Source organism: Lepidochelys kempii, chromosome 3 (assembly GCF_965140285.1).
Source record: "Lepidochelys kempii isolate rLepKem1 chromosome 3, rLepKem1.hap1, whole genome shotgun sequence".
In the NCBI taxonomy this organism is placed as follows: domain Eukaryota; kingdom Metazoa; phylum Chordata; order Testudines; family Cheloniidae; genus Lepidochelys; species Lepidochelys kempii.
The window spans coordinates 25,014,768-25,034,963 of record NC_136382.1 but is presented as its reverse complement, the minus strand read 5'-3'; the positions used below and the strand labels follow the sequence as shown (position 1 = coordinate 25,034,963).

At 41.3% G+C, this 20,196-nt stretch overlaps 2 protein-coding genes across 10 annotated transcripts in view; one reads left to right on the top strand and one right to left on the bottom strand.

Annotated features, from left to right (window-relative positions):
* The window catches only part of SMC6 (structural maintenance of chromosomes 6), a 91,137-nt gene extending 81,367 nt beyond the window's left edge, over window positions 1-9,770 (bottom strand). For 2 of the 9 annotated variants that reach the window (XM_073335960.2, XM_073335954.2), the window contains exons 1-5: window positions 6,189-6,237; window positions 4,876-5,024; window positions 2,869-2,986; window positions 1,406-1,511; window positions 287-423 (exon numbers count right to left, since the gene is read on the bottom strand). In XM_073335960.2, the coding sequence (XP_073192061.1) occupies window positions 287-423; window positions 1,406-1,511; window positions 2,869-2,986; window positions 4,876-5,019 (505 nt within the window). In that variant the 5' untranslated portion in view covers window positions 5,020-5,024; window positions 6,189-6,237. Of the gene's footprint in view, window positions 1-286; window positions 424-1,405; window positions 1,512-2,868; window positions 2,987-4,875; window positions 5,025-5,806; window positions 5,830-6,188; window positions 6,239-7,135; window positions 7,202-9,001; window positions 9,283-9,556 lie in introns of those variants that run through there. The other 7 variants (XM_073335956.2, XM_073335955.2, XM_073335957.2 and 4 more) reach the window with 7 other exon arrangements.
* Window positions 9,771-9,863: 93 nt separating this feature from the next.
* The window catches only part of GEN1 (GEN1 structure-specific endonuclease), a 33,874-nt gene continuing 23,541 nt past the window's right edge, over window positions 9,864-20,196 (top strand). The window contains exons 1-3 of the mRNA XM_073335952.1: window positions 9,864-9,919; window positions 16,455-16,661; window positions 17,127-17,313. Of these exons, the coding sequence (XP_073192053.1) occupies window positions 16,501-16,661; window positions 17,127-17,313 (348 nt within the window). The 5' untranslated portion in view covers window positions 9,864-9,919; window positions 16,455-16,500. The remainder of the gene's footprint in view (window positions 9,920-16,454; window positions 16,662-17,126; window positions 17,314-20,196) is intronic.

The window sequence follows — 20,196 nt, the reverse complement described above, 5'->3', positions numbered from 1 at the left end:
TCACAGTACTGTTAAAGTCAGAATACAGAAATGCAAATATGCTACTAGAAAGATATTAAGCTTTACTTTTTAAAATAATGGAAGTTACATTTTTTGTTTATTCATTTTATTATTCAAGCATCTCTCTCTCTCAGAGCCAGTATAGAAAAACTAGCTAACGCTGTCATATCCTTTTGAATGTTCACTGGCTCACAGGAAATACCTAATCCTCCACAAACATACGAAAGACAGTAATGAAAATATTTTTTTCAAATGCTTTAAAATTGAAAATGAAGTACTGCCAAACCTGTTTTGCTTTTCAGTTTATAACTTCGACTTCCATCCATGCTAATGTGTTGAGTCACAATAATAGAACTGCCATATACTTCTGGTTTAAATGCATCTTTACCTCGGTTTCTTAACGTTATTGAAACATCTGCAGAACTAAAATAAACATCAACTTAAAATATCTGAGTTTGAATCATTCAAGATAAAGAAATAGACTTTCCCCCAATAGATTTTCAATTCCTGTTTAGGCCACAGCCGAAGTTAGTTGGGTCTGTTTCATCCTAATTGTAGATCAACAGAGAACTACCATGGCACTGTGTTTGCATAGGAGAGTTTGAGCTCCAAAGCAGAAAGTTCTATAGGCCAAACTGAGATGCATGGTCAGAGCTGTCTGAGCTATGTGTCTGGATCTAACCATGATACTAGACCTTTACTTTTATGGGCACTCAGCTATAGTTCCATGTAAAACATAACGTTAAAAAAGGCTTTAAGTAGCATGTTAACAGAAAGTTTAAATCTATCTGAAAGGGTAGGATGCAGACTGGCTGTGCTGCAACAATTTTAGATGCTCTGATATTAGAGCAAAAGGCATTCCATTTGTCTCTGCTCAACTCAGTGAAAAAGTAATAAATCAAATAGATAACTGAATTAGTACATAAGTCAACTTTCTACTTTGGGGGCTGAGAGGAACATTAACAAACAGCTCTGGGTATCGGACAACCCATTCCAGACGAAAATAAGGTTCCACGGCAGAAGGGGATAAATAGGCTGCTCAAAGTAAAGAGTTTAAAGAAAGTTCAGTACTTATGGGCATTCTTTAAAATATTTAAGTTATCTTAGAATTGACTACTGAGAGGAAATGAAATTTCTATTTATATAGCAGTTTAAAGACTGTGACTAAATTTCAGATTAATTTAAAAAATTTAGTCGTTTCAGATATCACACCGAAGTCCAACCTACTAATTTTTATTATTTTAAAACCACACGTTCCTGTATTTTTAAAAATGTTTCTCATCCTATAAAAGGCCCAATAAAGCAAAAAAGAAAACTAAGGACTTTGTAACTCAATGGACCAAACTAACTTTAAACATCAAACTAACAGCCCACCTCAAACAAATAAATACACTGTTTCACTTACTTCTCTCCATCTTTCACAAATACTTTCAAGGAGGATCCTCTGTTAGTTGTGGTAGCTTTTCCCCCAAGCCCAACAATAAGAGCAGTTAATACAGCACTCTTCCCACCTGAAAAAGCAAACAAGCAATCTTCTATTTATACAATTCAATTACAGTGTATATAATTTTAGCCAAACCTGTACACATCTAAGTCAGACTAATAAAATTGAAAATAGACTTTAAGAATATCTATTGTAAAAGATCTGATAGGCGCATACACCAACCATTCCAATGTTGGCAAAATATTACCACTTTTCCAGTTTTTATTCCACAAAAAGCTTTCTTAGTTCAATGTATTCAAACTGAGTTGAAAAGAATATCCCTAATTTTGTCTCCTAACATAAACAAGTATAGGTCAAGTAGTTCACGTCCAAATTTGAGAAGTAATAGTAGTGTTTGTGCATTTTGTTTTTACAAAGCCATACTAAAAGATTTTACAGAACAAAAAATTCAAAGATCACCATTTTAAGTATGAAAATAATAAGTTTCTCTAGTGTCTGCAATCCAAACATTGCAGTGCTCCACTAGGACAGAACACACAAAGAGCAAAAGTGATTAGAAATGCAAGCTGAGGTGACTAGTTATTTTTCTATTTATTGATTTGTCCAAGCAGGTGAAATGCACAAGAAAAATTTAAATTGGTTTGTTTTACCTAACACCCGTCCTTTAAATTATGAATAAAGGACCGATAAACTTACTAAAAACCCGACTTGAAAAAAACCCAAACTAAACAAAAAGTCATGCATTTTAGCCCCTTGAAGGTAACAACGCGTTTAACAAGAGTTATTTTCCAGAGCTTGAATGTGCAAGAGTTCAGTTCATACTGACCTTTTACCTCTAATCACAAAATAATTTTCAGAGAACAAGAATTAAGACAAATCATGCACCAGATAAAGTTTTCTCAATTTCTGTACATTTTGGATCTATTCTGAAAGTAGTGAGTCTACCAGTTGCGTAGTATTTTTCTTTTGGACTTTTGGGTTTCTTGTCTTATCACAACTCTGTTCTCCACTTGAAGAATATTTATTTTATTTATATATATATATATATCTCTCAACACTTGCTTTGGGGCATACTTTACAGATTTTTGTAATGAACTTCCATAGACTCACAGAATCGTAGGACTGAAAGGGACCTTGAGAGCTCATCTAGTCCAGCCCCCTGCACTCATGGCAGGACTAAGGACTATGTTGTATTGTATAAATTAAAATCACAACATACAGAAACCTCTATCTTGTTTAGCACTGAGACAAACATTAATGAAAAAGCAGAAGTTTGTATAAATAATGATTTTCCTTTTCTGTAGTTAAAAGGAAGACTTTTTAATGAACTTTGGCTCTAAATATTTAGGAACATATTTGGCTTAGTTTTTGGATAAGTCCCCCAAAAATGCCCCTGACAGAGAAATGAGAAAATTAATACTTACTTCCATTGTTTCCAACCACAAAGTTTACATTGGATCCAAACTGAAAGGGCCCCAACATTGAATGGCACATGAAGTTCTTCAATTGGATGCTTTCAATTATCCCCACTTCCCCTGAAGTCTACAGAAATATCATGAAAATGACATAAATCAAACACAAAACTGAGTCATGTAAAATGAGAAATTAAAATGAGAGCTTAGTGATAAAATGGCAGTGGTAACAAAAGTCATATACTTTTGTAGCCAAAACAGGACAACAGATGGAAGGGCTTTAGGTGACGATGCATACAAATTACACAACAATATGAAAATGTATAGTTGGTGGTGTAATTCAGTCATAAGGTAGCATTAATGCAAATAGTTATCAAAATCCTTCATTTATCAAAGATAGTTTTAGGGTACATCTACACGGCATACTCCTTTCCATAGCATTAGAGTATATGCACCACAGACACCCCTCCAGCATGGGTATAAATAGCAGTGTAGATGATGAGTCACTGCGTAGGTTAATAAAGACACTTCCTGAACCCTGCAGGTATGTACCTGAGTATGTACCATACAGGGCTCTCTACTTGCCCACACAGTGCCTCCCTATGTACGCTGCCATATTTAGCAGTGTAGTGTCCTGCTGTTGGAGTCTTCCCCTGCAGCAGGAAGGCAGTAGGGAAAGGCTCCAGCAGCTCCCTGCTTCTGGGGACATATGTAGCTACACACAGCAGTGTGGATGCAGCCTGCCTTTCACTGTGGGGTATAGGTACACAAGAGGTATGCCGTGTATATATAGTCTTAGTTTTTCCCCTTAAAGTTACCGAGTCATGAACATCTTACACAGCATGCTTTTATTATTTAGCTTCCATGTGGTATAATTTTCTTCATACACCATATAGATTTTTTTTGTTTTTTTTACAATAATCTTTACTCTTTTTAAACAACTTTCAAAGTTGGGAAGAAGGAGCTGAATTTAGAAGCAGAAGGGATAATCCAGTGGCAAAATGTTGAAATATATTTTGTTAGAAAGTTTTTAGGGTAAAGTTAAAGCTTTTGGAATACATTTCTCTGTACTTTGTTTCCTAGAAACAAGTAACGGTTTTAAGCATATATAAAGGCCACCTGTAACTTGAGTTCTCACATCAGACAACACAACACTGCATTTGAAGAGCATTTCTTCTTAAAGCATTTTTTCTTAAAATATTTATCTCATTATGACTCATCTACTCTAGAGAGCAATAACGATGACATTCATCCTCATTTTATTTTAAATTACCACTTTACACAAAAAAAATATTTCAAAAATATGATTCTATTTTGATGGTGTCACAAAGTATTTGGAATATGTTTAACAAGCTACAGTGGCTCCAACTGCTCCTTTCAAGTCACTCATTTATCTTTTAAATACTTCCCACCCACCCCCCATTTCTGTGCAACATAAAATCAACTTGCACAACATATTTGGTTCGTTTTTGGATGACTAACCAAACATTTTGTTTCCTTAACTTGGTTGCCTATGTTTTTTGCCCTCAGAAGTAATGCAACTGACGGTGGTTGCCAATGCAACTTATGATTTTAATTTTAAACAATGCTTAGTTGCCATGAGTATGTATTGCACAAATTATTAAAGTTGCATTTAAAAAAAGTAATCTTTACTGTCTATTCCAAAGGACAACTGGGGACTGTAACAGGCTGTAAAATTTATAAAAGGATCAAAACAGAATGCTTCAAGAAATTGTGTAACACGTGCGTATGAATCTGAGGAAGAGATCATTATGGTTGATAGCACCCTAAAAAATTATTCCAGAGGAAAGATGTTTCCTCAAATGTAGCAGAGGACAACTGAAGACGACAAGATAGAAACATCACTGGTAGCTTTATTTTCATATTGTTCCCTCTGCAGCCTACATGCAAGACCCTCCTGCTTTACAATCAACCTGAGTCAAACAGTAGTATATTTATACCAGTTTGCTTATTTCCTCTTTTTTAACACTACCATTTCTAACAGGACACACATCTTACCGACTGCGAACTGGAATTACTGTTAGACTGAAACTGTGAACATTCTTCTTCATCAAGCTCATCATTAGATTCATCTGTGTATTCCTGTCTTGGCCTTTTGTGGAATCCAGGTTTTGAAAAGCTTTCCTCTTTTCTCTTACCCATAAGTACTGAAAAAAAGTAGGGTAAATCGTAAGTTCCAGTTAGCTAAACGAAAAATATCTCAGATTGTAACACACAGGTCTATATCGACGTAAAAATATGAATGATCACAAAGAGCAAACTGACAGAATCTGCCCACTTTTGAAGCAATATTGACAAGTCCCAGTAAAACAAAGTGAAAATTAAGTCAGACAAAAAGAAAAAATTTTGAAAACCTAAAGCTGAGCAAACCCAACAGAAAGGCATCAGTGCTGGTACAATTATGGTAATGACGACAATTGGACTATAAATGGATAGCTCCTATTCAACTTAGAGGTTTAGTTATGACACTAACAAAGTACACATTGTACTGGAATTTATTTATTTCTAGAGTACCAAAGTATGGTTAGCACTACAGGAAGCATGGGAGGGAAGCACACTTCTGCATCAAAAAGGAACAATAAAGTTTCAATCATGCAAACACTCATTCACATTTTAATTTTATGTATCTAAGCATTCCCACTAACTTCAGTGGGTCTGCCCAGTAAGTAAAACTAAGCCTGTGCAGAAGTCCTTGCAGGATCCAGAAATGTCAACAGTTTCAAAACACTACTCCAATGTTAAAAGATTTCTAACTGGTTAAGTTCTTCTACTCAGGATCTCAACTTCGTGTGACACACGATTTACTTGAAAAATATCTTTCATGAACATACAGCAAGGGCACAATTCTACAAGTTGCTAAACACCCTGTGCAAGGTGCTTAGAAGCCCTGAACACTGAAGTCAACAGGTGTTAAGAACTCAGTACTCACCTCTACAAGATAAAGCACTAGCTGGCAGACGAGGACTGGTTTCAGATTTAAAAAAAAATAAAGAATTACCAGTCTTAAAGAATTTAACATATCCAAAGTTAACAGAGCAAGTGAAGTTACTCAGCAGGTGAGGCTCAAGAAAGATAAATCCCAAGTGCACACAAGTGGCTCTGTCATTAGACCATGAAGACACTTGTCACTTGACAAGTTTACAGACAGCGCAGAGCCTATGCTGAAAGCCAGTCACTCATAGCCTAAGGAAAAATAAAACAGTATCAAGGAGGCCTTACACCAGGGTTACATCTGTTCCATCCTACTTCCTGTTTGATTGAAGAGAGAAAAGACAAACAGATAAAGATAGAACAGGGTAAAATCACCTCACCTGCTGTCAGTAAGAAAGCTGGGCTTACTTTGTCATTGCCGAGACAAAGTCCCCCTTTCATATGTTTCTGAAATGAACCCAACACAGGTTTTAGATGTTGTGTAGAATATAATATTAAAGAATTAGAGTTAACTTAAGTTTGGTTAAAGAAATACGTGTTGTAAAGAAAAACACAAACCAGTGTTATTTCAAAAATTAGGGCTGAGGTTAACCCACATGCAAGGGAAAAACTGTTGTTCAGCAAGGAGCGAAGAGATAGGGAGAAAAGGCCTTGGGAAGACAGGAGATTGTAAATCTTATCTGAATTAAGACTGGAAATAAAGATGAATTGTCTCAATTGTTTTTAGGTGAAGTAGATAATTGGCAATGACATCATTTGTTCATTAAAGGGCATTAAAAAGTAAGGGTTCATTGCTAATACCTGCCTGACCAAGATGATCTAAGCATTCCTAGGTTTAGCCCATTTGTAAGTATCTTCATCAAATGTTTATAAACGTTTTATATTACTGTTTGGACATAGTAAATTACTTATTATTTTGACTTTTTAATCATGTTTAGAGCATATAAAGGAATTTATGGTTAAACTGGTGTTGTGGTAATACACTGCACGAATAATAATTAAAGCCAAGATTTTGTCATGGATATTTTCAGTAAAAGTCCCAGACAGGTCACAGGCAATAAAGAAAAATATCCATTACAAAATGGGAAGCCGCTGGGCAGCTGCAGGGTGGGGATGGCTGGGAGCTCTGGGGGCCCCTACCACTCATGGAGGCTCATAGCTCCAGGGTCCCCCTCCACCTGCGGTTTGGAGCTCCAAGTGTCCCCTGCCCCTGAGGGGGCTGGTGGCTGTAGGCATCCCCCTGCCACCTGCGGGGAGCTGCTGGGGTAATAATAATTCTAGCATGCTGTAATCAAGTAAAGATTAGGACTGAGATTTTCAAAGTTACCATTAATTTTTATGGGAACGGAGCTGAAGAATTCCTTTAGGCACCTTTGAAAATCTCTCACTGTGTCTAAAAGACAAATAAACAAGTGTCACAATTTAATTATGATGTTTTCCTATGGAAATTATAAGCAGTGAGTAAACTTTTAAGATTAACATTAATGGAAACAAACAAAAAAATACAGCTAAATTGGTTAATTTTCATTACTAAGGCCTCATCTATTCTGGAGATTAGTTCTGATTGATTAATCAGTGGACAACAACCAGCGTCATGACCAAATTTTTCCTGCAGATATGGAAATATTAAAAAAGAAACTATATCTTTCCTTCAGATAGTAGAATACTTTACATCCCAAATGAAACTGTAACAACATGGACTGAATGATCATCACACTCTTCACTTCAGCCACTATAATTGATGAACAGCAATTTAGGGTGGGTTTTCCTTGGGGAGGCAGAGGAAAGAGTGGAAATTCTCTCTAGTCACTCTTTTCCTACCAGAATTATTTGTTCCGTGGCTCAGAACATTCAATAGCTGTCTTGCTACAGTATATTTCTTCCCCTCCCCTCCCATATTTTTCTGTAGTGGTCTTTCACCAAGTATAACAATAGACTATTCGCCTTCATCAGCAACTCTAAGATTTCAGTTGCTTCTCCCTTATTCCATTATGCAAGGTAGCCTGTGTCCTCTTGTTTTTTCCTACCCCCCCCCCCCCCAGATGTTCTGGTTTAACTTGGATTTAAACCTGGAGAATGGTCAGTTTAGATGAGCTATTACCAGCAGGAGAGTGAGTTTGTGTGTGTATGGGGGTGGGGGGGATGTGAGAAAACCTTGATCTATGCAGGAAATAGCCCGACTTGATTATGTAAAGAGTTGTCACTTTGGATGGGCTAGCACCAGCAGGAGAGTGAATTTGTGGGGGGGGGTGGAGGGTGAGAAAACCTGGATTTGTGCTGGAAATGGCCCACCTGTTGATCACTTTAGATAAGCTATTACCAGCAGGACAGTGGGGTGGGAGGAGGTATTGTTTCATGATTTCTGTGTGTATATAAAGTCTGCTGCAGTTTCCACGGTAAACATCTGATGAAGTGAGCTGTAGCTCACGAAAGCTCATGCTCAAATAAATTGGTTAGTCTCTAAGGTGCCACAAGTACTCCTTTTCTTTTTGCGAATACAGACTAACACGGCTGTTCCTCTGAAACCTGTCATCCTTTTCTAGTGATTTTAGAAATAATTCACCCTAAAGGAAAGTTATAAATGGAGCACCAGAAAGAAATAACCACTCTTTGTCCTAATGCTAAAAATAAACCCACATCACTTCTCAACCACACTCTGGCTCCAACTAGAAGAGTTTCCCATTCCTTCTAACCTTGTGTAATAGGCAATATGTGACAGTTTTAGGATTGACAATTTGGAAAGCACCTAACACATTGAGAGCACTTCAACAAACAAACATGTGAATCCTGGTTGCCTGGTCCCTGAAACTGTCCCACACAAAAATATACTACAGAGATCTGAAGACCAGGCTAACAGATCCCTCTGTTGCAAAGTACCATATTTTGTCCAATTACAGAATGGTTTCCAGATTTTGCAGACCACTTCCATTGGCCTGATCTAGTGTACAGAGACTACAGTTTATCATGCTGGCCAGTACTGTCTCACTGTTTACACATACTCCGTTGTCTTTAGCTTAACAAAACAGAATTTAAGGAGTATCTACATAGGGAAAAAATATACAATGGGCTCTTCAGTCTACCACAGAAAGATAGGACACAATCCAATGGGTGGAAATTGAAGCCAGATACATTTAAGATGGAAATAAAGCATAAATGTTTAACAGTGAGCATAATTAACCACTGAACAATTTACCAGTGTCATGGTGGAGTCTCTATCACTGACAGGTCTGAAATCAAGATTAGATTTTTTCTAAAGGTAGGCTCTAACGGATACCGGTATTAGTTCTAGGCAGTCCCGGGTTATGATCACAGGGGTCACTTCTGGCCTTGGAAGCGACGAGTCTGTCGGTTTTGCCTAGTAAACGCCTCTGGGCAGGGGCTGTCGTGTTCTGTGTCTGGGCAGCGCCGAGCACAATGGGCTCCCTGGCCCCCAGCGCTCACGAAAACCAGGATCTAGCCTAGTGGCACCTGGGGGTACAATACAACGCAACACTTTTTGATACACTGGGAAGAGCCACGTTAGTGTGACCACAGGTTTCCCACGGCCACTCAGGGACTTGGCAGCCTGGCCACCAAGGACGCCATCCCAACGCGCTGCCCAGCAGCTCCACCGGCCCGGCGAGCGGGGGCGGGGGCTCAGGCGACCCCCCCTTCCATGAGGGTAGGGCGATTTGCCTGCGCCAGCGGCTGTGCCGCTGAGCCCCGCGCTCATCGCGAGGAGGAGCGGCTCCCCAGGCGCCCCGCTTACCTCGCGGGCAGGAGGGCGGGGCTGCGGAGAAGGAACAGCGGGTAGCGTTAGGATCCGTTTAGATTTGAAACCCGCTCCGAGTCCCAGCGTTCGACCCCGCGCTGCCCTGCCCCGCCCCCACCCCCAGCTAGGCTGCAAGCCTGCGACCACCGGCCGGAAAGGGAAAGCGGGCGAGCCCGGTCCCCGCGCCCGAGTGCGCACGCGCGGCCCGAGTACTTCCGCGCCCCACCACCTCGCGGAGGTGGAGCCGCTTCCGGGAGGGAAGGTGGGAGGGTCCCCCGCCAAATACGAATCCGACGCTGAGGCCGGGACTGAGTGATACAGTCTGTAGAGTGCGACGTCGTGGCGCTGCCGGCCGCACAGGTGGGACCCCCTGGAGACTGGTTCGTTTCCCAGCCCCCACCCCGCCTGGGCTGTTCCCTCCTCTCACCCTCCTCCCCACCACACCCGCGTTCGGTGCCCAGCCCCCACCTCGCCTGGGCTGTTCCCTCCTCTCAGCCCCCTCCCCCACCACACCCGCGTTCGGTGCCCAGCCCCCACCCCGCCTGGGCTGTTCCCTCCTCTCACCCCCCTCCCCCACCACACCCGCGTTCGGTGCCCAGCCCCCACCCCGCCTGGGCTGTTCCCTCCTGTCACAACCCCCCCCCACACACAAACACAACCGCGTTCGGTTCCCAGTCCCCTCCCTGCCTGGGCTGTTTCCTCCTCTCTGCGTCCCATCCCACACTAGTTCTCCCCTTCTCCTTCCCCCCGCCCCCCGGCTCGGATCCCCTCCCACACTCACTCTCCTGACACACAGGTCACATCTTGGTCTCCCTAAAATATCCAACCCTGTGTTACATCCCAGTTGCTCCTGCTTAGCATCCTGGGGATGTGTGTTTATAGTCGGACCCCATCAAGACTGTTACCTGCTTCCCACTGTGGGGACCTGAACTCCAATCCTGGCCTTGCCCTGGCTCCGCAGAAACAGTGCAGGAGCCCTGGATGCAGTGTAGCCTATAGTCCCCCAAGAACCTAGTATCAGGAGTGAGCTGCAGCGGTTTAGTGAAAAGAAAAGGAGTACTTGTGGCACCTTAGAGACTAACCAATTTATTTGAGCATAAGCTTTCGTGAGCTACAGCTCATCCGATGCATCCGATGAAGTGAGCTGTAGCTCACGAAAGCTTATGCTCAAATAAATTGGTTAGTCTCTAAGGTGCCACAAGTACTCCTTTTCTTTTTGCGAATACAGACTAACACGGCTGTTACACTGAAACCAGCAGTTTAGTGGTGGCCCACCAGGGATATTAGTTGACAGTTCCTCCAGGGAGCCAGAAGCACAGGCATATGTATCTGATGCAGTTCGCAGAATTCCCTAACACCTGTCCTTTCTGCAGCAAGAGGGAGACTGTGCTGCACATTTGCATAGAGAAGAGGTCCCCAAACTGTGGGGTGCACCCCCTTAGGGTGTGCAGAGGAACATTTGGGGGGACACAGCAGGGCCCAGACCAGCCCCCACGCAGAGGGGGGAGGGGGTTGTGCAGGAGCACCACCCAGCTTTGCTCTCAGCCCTGGCCACGGCTCTGCACCCAGCTGCTGGCCCCCACCATGGTCCAGCTGCAGCCCCAGCCTTGGGCCCCTTATCTCGTCCATGTCCCCCTGCCCCTGGAGCCACAACCTCCTGTGGAGGACAGACAGCAGTAACGGGGGGCAAGACCCTGAGAAGTTTGGGACACTCTACTCCAATGGTCTTGAGGGGCTGCCATCTGATGAACCTCCTACTGAGGTTCTGGCTGCACTTCTCCCCACACCTCATTTACACACACCCCATCCATGTCCTCAGAAAGTCACAAGACCTCGTTGTCAGCCTCCTGGCACTGGCATCTCTGTGACTGTGGGGCTTATTTCTGGTCCCTTGTCTCACACCTCCAAGCAAAGTTCCTTGGGCAGTGTCCACTGGCTCCCTAGACACCTTTGAGGAGCAGTGTGCACTGTTGAGTGTTCTCTCGTCTATTTCCTGTTCTAGTTCCCTGCTTTTTAACTTTTGACTCTCCCTCCATTCTTGTTTGTTCATTTGTTGCCCCAAGACTTCAGTTATGGCCTGGGTGAGTGGATAGACCTTTAGTTCTGGGTGGGCCGTCCCAGTACCCACAATCATAGGTGCTGACTCCATGGGTGCTCTGGGGCTGGAGCACCCACAGAAAAAAAATAGTGGGTGCTCAGCACCACCAGCCCCAGCTGTTTGGTGGCACCCTGAAACAGCTGATTGTAAGCTGGGGGAGAGCAGTGAGCAGGTGAGGGCCTTGGGGAGGGAGCAGAGCAGGGGCAGGAAGAAGCGGAGTTAAGGTGGGGCCTGAGGGAATGGGGTGAAGTGGGGGTTGCCCTCAGAGCAGAGTGGGGGTGGAGCACCCTGGGGGAAAAGAAAACCTCAGTGCCTATGCCCCAATGGGTTCAGGATTTTAGTGTTTCTCTTCCCTTTCCCCCTCCAAAATCCACTAATGCTGAGAATACACATGGATTGGTAAAAGTATTGGTATTTTAAGGGCAGATGCAGCATTGTATGCAGCCTAAGCAGCTAGTAGCATGGGGACTTAATAGTTTTATTCTTGTGTTTTACTTACAGAAAGAAAGAATTGCAAGTGTTTAATCTTGTGCAACATGTCTTTTTATATTTGAAGAGTAAGACTAAATTGCACCGAATGTGTTTTGCGTTTCATTTCATAAAACTTTTTCACTCTTTTGTCCTACTGAAAACAAGGGGATATCCCACAAATGAAATAGCAGTGGGTGATGCACTTTGGGAGCTTAGGTGTGTTGGCAAAGCTGTGTGGTGATATCTCAGGACTTGGAATACCGGTGAGGATTGTAGTTCAAAACAAGTAATTGCAGAACTCTCCTGTGTGGGGAGATCTCAGTATGGGAAGGGCAGGGGAACTGTAGGGCAGAATTGAGGGGCATTGGCCAAGATTTCTTGGATAAATTTGCATAGTCAGATGACCTGTTTAAAGCAAACCATTAATTGTCATCAGCTTTAAATTTGTTTACTCATTTTAAGTACTCCCTTTGTTTTTGTTGAGTTAATTGTAATCATGTAAAATGTTCATTGTTTGTAAGACTTACTGGCTCTAAACTTTTAAAGGCTGGTTTACAAGTCTAGATCCTGGACCTGATGTCAGTGACTGTATTGCAATTCACTTTTGTGGAAGCCAGACCAACTCCCTAAATTTTGTTGTTTTTATTATAACATCAACAGTGTTTTAGGGTGATTTACAGACTTACAGGAAAAATAAGGTCCTGCTGTGAAGATGTAACCTTCTCTAAGGTATAGAAGGTGGGATGGGAGATTTGGTATAACTGAGGCCCCTGAAATAAAATCTGTTTAGATGGGTCTTTTGCAAAGAGCCCCATTCAAGACAGTACAGTTTTCTGCAAGATGGTTAGCACCTAAATCATTTAAATGACAAAAATAAAAGAACCTCCAAAATTTATTATGGCACGTCTAGCTACTTCAGCAACTAATATACTTTGAATCATGGAAAGGAAAAATCACATCCCTAGTTATAAATTAATATTTTACTATGATGTTGAGAAACATTGTCTTGTTTTATTTTTCATTTTGTAAGTTGCCTTAGCCACACTTTTGTCTATATAGCTACTTCTGCATGTGTATGGAATTAGAAATACTTTTTGATGCATTTATCCTCCCTTTCAATTAATACTGATGTGCTATGTCATCATAGTACTAATAAACCAATTAACACAAAGGTTATAGGAAGCTATATAAGAAACGTAGACTGATTTATAGGCAACAAATGGTAACATCAAAAGGGCTTTTTGCTAAGTGTTGTCTCGTTCACCTCCCAAAAAGCTGGAAGTCCCAGTTAGGTGGTAAGAAGGTTAATTTTCCCCCTGCAGAGTGCTCTGTTCAAGGCTTTCTATTTTTTAAAGGTAACTATTGGAAATATTAAAATATTATGGTGGCAAAAAAGAATACTTCTGTGTAGTTTTAAAGCATCTTTTATCTGAGTAAGTATATACTGTTGACGCTACTACTTAGCAAATGAGTGTCTCTGCGGTCATGTCTACACAGCAACTAGACACCCACAACTGCCCCGTACCAACCACTCAATCTTGGACTGCAGGATTCTTTCATTGCTGTGTAGACTTCTGGGCTTGGGCTGGAGTCTTGGTGCTAGGACCTTGCAAGGTGGGAGGGTTCCAGAGCTTGGGTTCCAGGCCAAGCCCTGAAGTCTACACAGTAGTGGAACAGCTCTGCAGCCCCAGTTGGCTGGTACAGGCCAGCCCCAGGTGTCAGCAGAAACACAGCAACTAGAGTGGGAAAAATCTCAGTTTCCTGTTTCTGTTCTCTTGCCTGTGCTGTTCACAACATCAGATTTCTTACAGTGCAAGAGGTAGCCCAACACACATTTTTATTTTTTTTACAGATTTGCACTCAGGGCCACTTAATTTCTTACAATGCCTGTTCTGGTACATAAAACTTCAGAAGCATAGCTATGCCAATGTATTTGACTTGTATTACTAGATACTTTCCAAATGCCCATCGGGCACAAAAATGCTTAATATAAGTCATCAGCTCTTTACTAGCCAATGAATTAACTTCTGGGATTTCCCAGCATTTAGAAGCTGAAGTTCTTAAGTCCTTAGAGAAAGGAAGCCTACATTGTTGCTAAGGGGGATAGTTTTCTTGCCAGACGCAGTACTACAATTTAGCAGGCATGTGCTTTTTCTCTTGTTAAATTTATCTGTTTGAAAAATTATATTGGCTCCCACTGCAAAGCAACTGGTCACCTTACCATTATGTTTATGAAAAGAAAAAGCAGCCTTTGGGCTTCAAAAGCCAGCAGAGAAGCCCTTTGCTCAACAGCAAAAGTATCAATATCCAGTAATAAACTAAAGCAGAAATCTTTCAAAGGTCAAACAAGGTAACATTTCCAAGCTTTGGCTTCTTAAAGGTAGGAGCGTAATTAAGTGACCTGATTGGGGCCAGGGAACAAAGGCTTAACTACCCAGAGTGAGTGGTTTCCCTAGAAAGGAAAGGAAACTGTATGTGCTCTGCACTTCTGAAAATCAGTCCACTTATTTGAGCGAATTAATACAGATTTAGGTCCTGCAAATTCCAGAGGCATGGACCATCTACTGGGAGAATGTAACCCCTGAAAATCAGTAGTGAGAAGTCCTTCAGTTAGAACAACTTGTAATTCCTGCAATGAGAGCAAGAGAAATAACTGATCAATTAGCTGAATCCCAGGTATATAGGGCTTCATACTTCTTTGTTAGTGTTGCATTAACACTGTTTCTCTGATACCCCTTTTCTGTGAAAGCCACATGCTCAAGAGGCTGCTAGATGGCAGCATTCCTCATCTGTATCCAAACTTCTCTGCAGTTGTCTTCCTATTTGATACAATTTTGACCTACAGGGTCATGATTTGCTCTCGAAAGTAGTGCAAAACTCTTTAAGCACAAACAATCTTTTTTTCTTAATGTGACAATGTAACCTGATTGCTGTGTCATTTCTATGAGAGATTTTCTTTATTTCAAAAGTAAAATAGACACATTCATAAACCATTAACAACAGTGATTTAAAAAAAAATCCAATTTCTATTTAAGTCTATTTCATATTGAAATGTAGAGAAATAAGCATAAGGAAAATGTATTTCTTCTCCTTCCAAGAGGAATGGATTGGTGTTGCGGTGAAGAAATGGACACTCGCAAAGAAGCAGGGTAGAGGTAAAAGGTTGATATTTTAAGAGTGGCAGGGGGTGAAAGTGAGAAGAGCACTGGAAAGGAGGGTCAGTTAAGGCTGAAGGGGATGGGAAAGAGGACGAGAAAACAGAAATAAAAGGAAATCAGATTACAGGAAGGAATGGGGGAGGGATTCAGGAAAGGAAGAATTTAGAGTCATAAGCAGAGAGAGTTAAAAGGAATGTATCCCATTTAATATACTGGGGTAGATCCTCAGCTTGTATAAATGATCATAGCTCCAGTGTGGAGCTGTGATCACTTCCACCACCTGAGGATCTGTTCCAGTGTCTTTCTGGTTGTGGACAAAAAGCATTATTTCCATAAAAGTAATTCCCAGATGTTCGACGGAAGTGGGAACTTCAAGAAGAAATAAAGGAGCATGAATTTCAAACAGTCTCACCCTCAGTTTTGGAATAGAAAGACACAATGGCATGTATCTGTGCTCTTTTCTTGTAGTCGAACAGAAATATGTTTATCCATAGAAATCCAGATTTTCTGTGAGAAATGATTGGGGCAGTAGATGTTCAGTTATCATGTAAAGTGAGAAAGAGGTACTTCAGATGTAGATGAAAATGATTTCTTAAACTGGACATCTTTATCATTCTGTTCAGACAGCACTGTAGCCTGTTTATAATAAAAGTTGTCCTACAAGGAGCTCATCCATTAAACAAGGGGTTTATAAACTGAAATCTCTAAATATTTGGATGGCTTGATTGTGTCATTCACTTAGTCCAGTGGTTCCCAAACTTGTTCAGCTGCTTGTGCAGGGAAAGCCCCTGACAGGCCGGGCCAGTTTGTTGACCTGCCATGTCCGCAGGTTTGGCCGATTGCGGCTCCCAGTGGCTGCGGTTCACTGCTCCAGGCCAATGGGAGCTGCTGGAAGCGATGGCCAGTATGTCCCTCAGCCCGCGCCGCTTCCAGCAGCTTCCATTGGCCTGGAGCAGTGAACCGCAGCCAGCGATCAGCCAAACCTGTGAACGCGGCAGGTAAACAAACCGGCCGGCCCACCACAAGCGGCGGAACAAGTTTGGGAACCACTGACTTAGTCATTAACAGTTATTTTTAGAAGTACTTAGAGCACTTACTTCTGCCCTCCCCCCCCCAAAAAAAATTACCACATTCCATATTATGAGCTGTAAACTTTTGTTTTGATCAGTCTTTACAACTGATGCCCTCACTTTGGCACGAAGGAATTCAGGACAATGGGAGTGACTAATCTATGGCAGATCCTGGAGCCTGTGAAAGAACATGTTCATCTGAGAAGTCTCAGGGGAAAAACCCTTGCTGTTGATTTAAGTCTGTGGGTGTGTGAGGCACAGACTGTTAAAAAGATGATTGGAGTAGTCACCAAGCCTCATCTTAGGTACAGTATCTTTTTTTTCCCCCCCTTTTTTTGGGTGGGTAACTGTAACCGGTAAGTATTTGAATCTGTATGATATAGTTTGCTCGTTTGGTGCTGTGCTTCCAGAATTATGCCAAGGTACTTCCAAAATCCATGGTAGTCCATATTACCATATAGTTATGTACCTGTACAAAGACTTGCAATACAAAATGGTATGAAATCTTTTCTGATATTTTTGTGTATGTTTTCCAAATGGCAGCTATAGAATCTTTTTGGGTGGATGGAGAAGCATTGGGGTAGGGCTATAATCCAATTGTCCTTAAGGTGTTTCTTTTGTTGTTTTTTTTCCTTGGTTTGAAACTGTGTAGGTTTCATTATGAAGTTTTGACCAACATGAAATTTCCATTTAGTGTATACACACCAGTTGTCATCAGGCTTAATTTGTAACTAAATTTTTCAGTGAAATTATTTACTTTGTTAATACAGGAATCTATTTTTTCGAATCTCTTCTTTAACCTCAATGGAAATCAAATTGGTGTTTGTGATGGAGGGGGATGCCCCAAAGCTGAAAGCAGAAACAATCAGTAAGAGGAATGAGCTGCGCTATGGGTCTTCGAAAAAACCTAGGGCTGCAAAAACAGGGAGATCCTATTTTAAATCCATTTTAAAAGAGGTGAGTGATAGAGGAATTTCATTATTTGTGGTATTAGAGAACGGAGATGGAGGAAAAAACATTTAAAAAAAAAAAAGGAAAGAATTTACAATAAATCTGACAGAGAAATGACTCCACACAGATTTTTCAATGAGATTCTACCCCCTCCCCCAAAATTTACATCACTTTGAGATTGGATATAAATCCTTTAATTTGTTAAATTAAAAGTTTATGAACCCCCTTCTTTTGTGAAGTTCATATAAACTTCTTGGGGCAGTGTGTTCCCATATGTACTGTACAGCATTGAACACAAAGATGTCACTCACTGCAGAATGATCATTTGAATTAGCACATGTAAAAATAATGATGCACCCTCTGGAGTCTACACACTTAGTCTCCCCTAACTATGCAAATTTCAATACATTTTCATTAAACCCCAAGGTATGCATATTGACAGTAAATCCTAAGTAAATATAGTGCCTGTTAATAGTTCTAGGTTGACAATGCTGGAGACTCGTCTCTAGCTAAGCACACAATAGGCATTATGCAGGTAGTGTTGGCACAAGCTCTCTTCACCATTCCTTGGATGCGCCTTAAACCTGACTTACTCTGTTCCATTCCTTAATTTCTTTGCTGATCCTGGTAGGAAGGTGAACTATTGTTGTGGTGATTTTGGCATCAGGACACCCATCCATTTGAAAGTAGATTGAAATTCTAGCACTTCTTCTAACAGCTGTTGCATGACAAGTCGCTCCAGTCATTATTGATCTGTGCTGGATTCAGACTAGTGATTATGAGGTAAAAGGCTTTGTATCTCATTACCAATTTCTCAAGCCATCTAATTCCTCAAAGCCTTTTTTCTTTTATATTTTTGATTACTTACCTAATAAACATATTTGTGTTGTATAGACCTGTGTATATGTCTCTAAAGCAGGAGTTCTCAGCCTTTTTCTTTCTGAGGAACCCCAAACATGCTGTACAAATTCCACAGCCTGTCTGTGCTGCAAGAACTGTTTTTATGTATTTTAAAGCCAGGGCCAGCATTAGTGGGTAGCAAGCAGGGCAACTGCTCAGGGCTCCTTGCGACAGGGGGCCCTGTGAAGCTAAGTTGCACAGGCTTCAGCTTCAGCCCCAGGTCTGAGGCTTTGACTTTCTGCCTTGGGACCCAGCAAGTCTAATGCCGGCCCTGCTTGGCAGACCCCTGGTTGAGAACCACTGCTCTAAAGCATCTAGCACGCTTTTGGTCATTACATAAATAACACAATAGACTTGTTTTCTAGCCTAGATCTGTGAACCAGGCAAATAGCCATGTGTCATAAACATACAGCTAAGGGTAGCATAAAATCCCTCCTTTACCTGTAAAGGGTTAAGAAGCTCAGGTAACCTGGTTGGCACCTGACCAAAAGGACCAATAAGGGGAGAAGATACTTTCAAATCTGTGGGGGAAGGTTTTTGTTTTGTGTTTCTTTGTGTTCTCTCCTGGACAGCGAGGAACCAGGGCAGGGAAAATACATCTCCTAAAGCCATACCTGAACTAAGCATCTAAGATTACAAATTGTAAGTAATAGAAGGGAAATGCATTAGATTATCTTTTGTTTTAGCTTGTGAATTTTCCCTAGGCTAAGAGGGAGGTTTATTCCTGGTTTTTTTGTAACTTTAAAGTTTTGTCTATAGGGGAATCCTCTGTGTTTTGAATCTGATTACCCTGTAAAATTACCTTCCATCCTGATTTTACAGAGGTGCTTCTTTTAGTTTTTCTTTATTATAAAGTTCTGCTTTTAAGAACCTGATTGGTTTTTAGTGTCCTAAAACCTAAGGGGCTGGTCTGTGCTCACCTTGTTTACTCTCAAGCCTCCCCAGGAAAGGGGGTGAATGGTCTTGAGGGGGATATTTTGGGGAAACAGAAACTCCAAGTGGTCCTTTTCCTAAATCTTTGTCTAACTCACTTGGTGGTGGCAGCGATACCATTCCAGGGACAAGGAAGAATTTGTGCCTTGGGGAAGTTTTTAACTTAAGCTGGTAGAGAGAAGCTTAGGGGGTCCTTCATGCGGGTCCCCACATCTGTACCCTAGAGTTCAACTTAGTTAGCTGTGAAAATGTTTAGTGAGAAATGTATTTAACTAGGTTGAAAGAACCAAGGTTGCAGCACAAATAGCTCTGTCAATCTGTATGGAAGTTTTTGTTTATTGATATCTTTCGTTACTAATTCCTCATTTCCTTAATGTTCAGCTCTTTGCTCTCATGTCAAAATAATGTACTACATGATTGCTTGTGGCATAAAAAAATACATGGCAATATCAATTTGCATGTTGAATTTGTGAGCCTTGGACCACAATTACTACTGTCCTTTTAAGTAACATTGTAGAGCAATTAGTAACTTGGGAGATACTAATTGGGAGATTCACTTGTTTGCCAGATTTCTTTTGTGATTGAAGTAAACTGTACTTAAAGTTTTTGATAGTGTTGGAAAAGTACTTATAGAACAGGAATGAAATGAGAGAAGACGTTTTATTTGCTTTGTTTGTTTGCTCTTCAAGGGCATGATCCAAAGGCCAGTGGAAATATTCACTTTGATTTCAGTGGGTTTTGGCTCTGGCACCAGATGAATAACCTGAATAAAATATATTAATATTGTCAAGCTGCTTGGACTGAGCTATACTCCACTAGGACAGCAATTCTTACAATGTCACTTTTGTGGTTTTGATTTGTTAAAAATCCTGACTTGTGAAGAGAAGCCACCATAATAATTCAGTACAGTAACTTCAGGTAGTTTGCACCCAACACTTCTACAAAGATAACCTTCCTTTTCTGCTGTTCTGACCATGATTTCCGCTGGACCCCTACCTCACTCATGTACATGCACAACTTTCTTGCATCTATGGATTGGCTCCTCTGTTCCTCTGC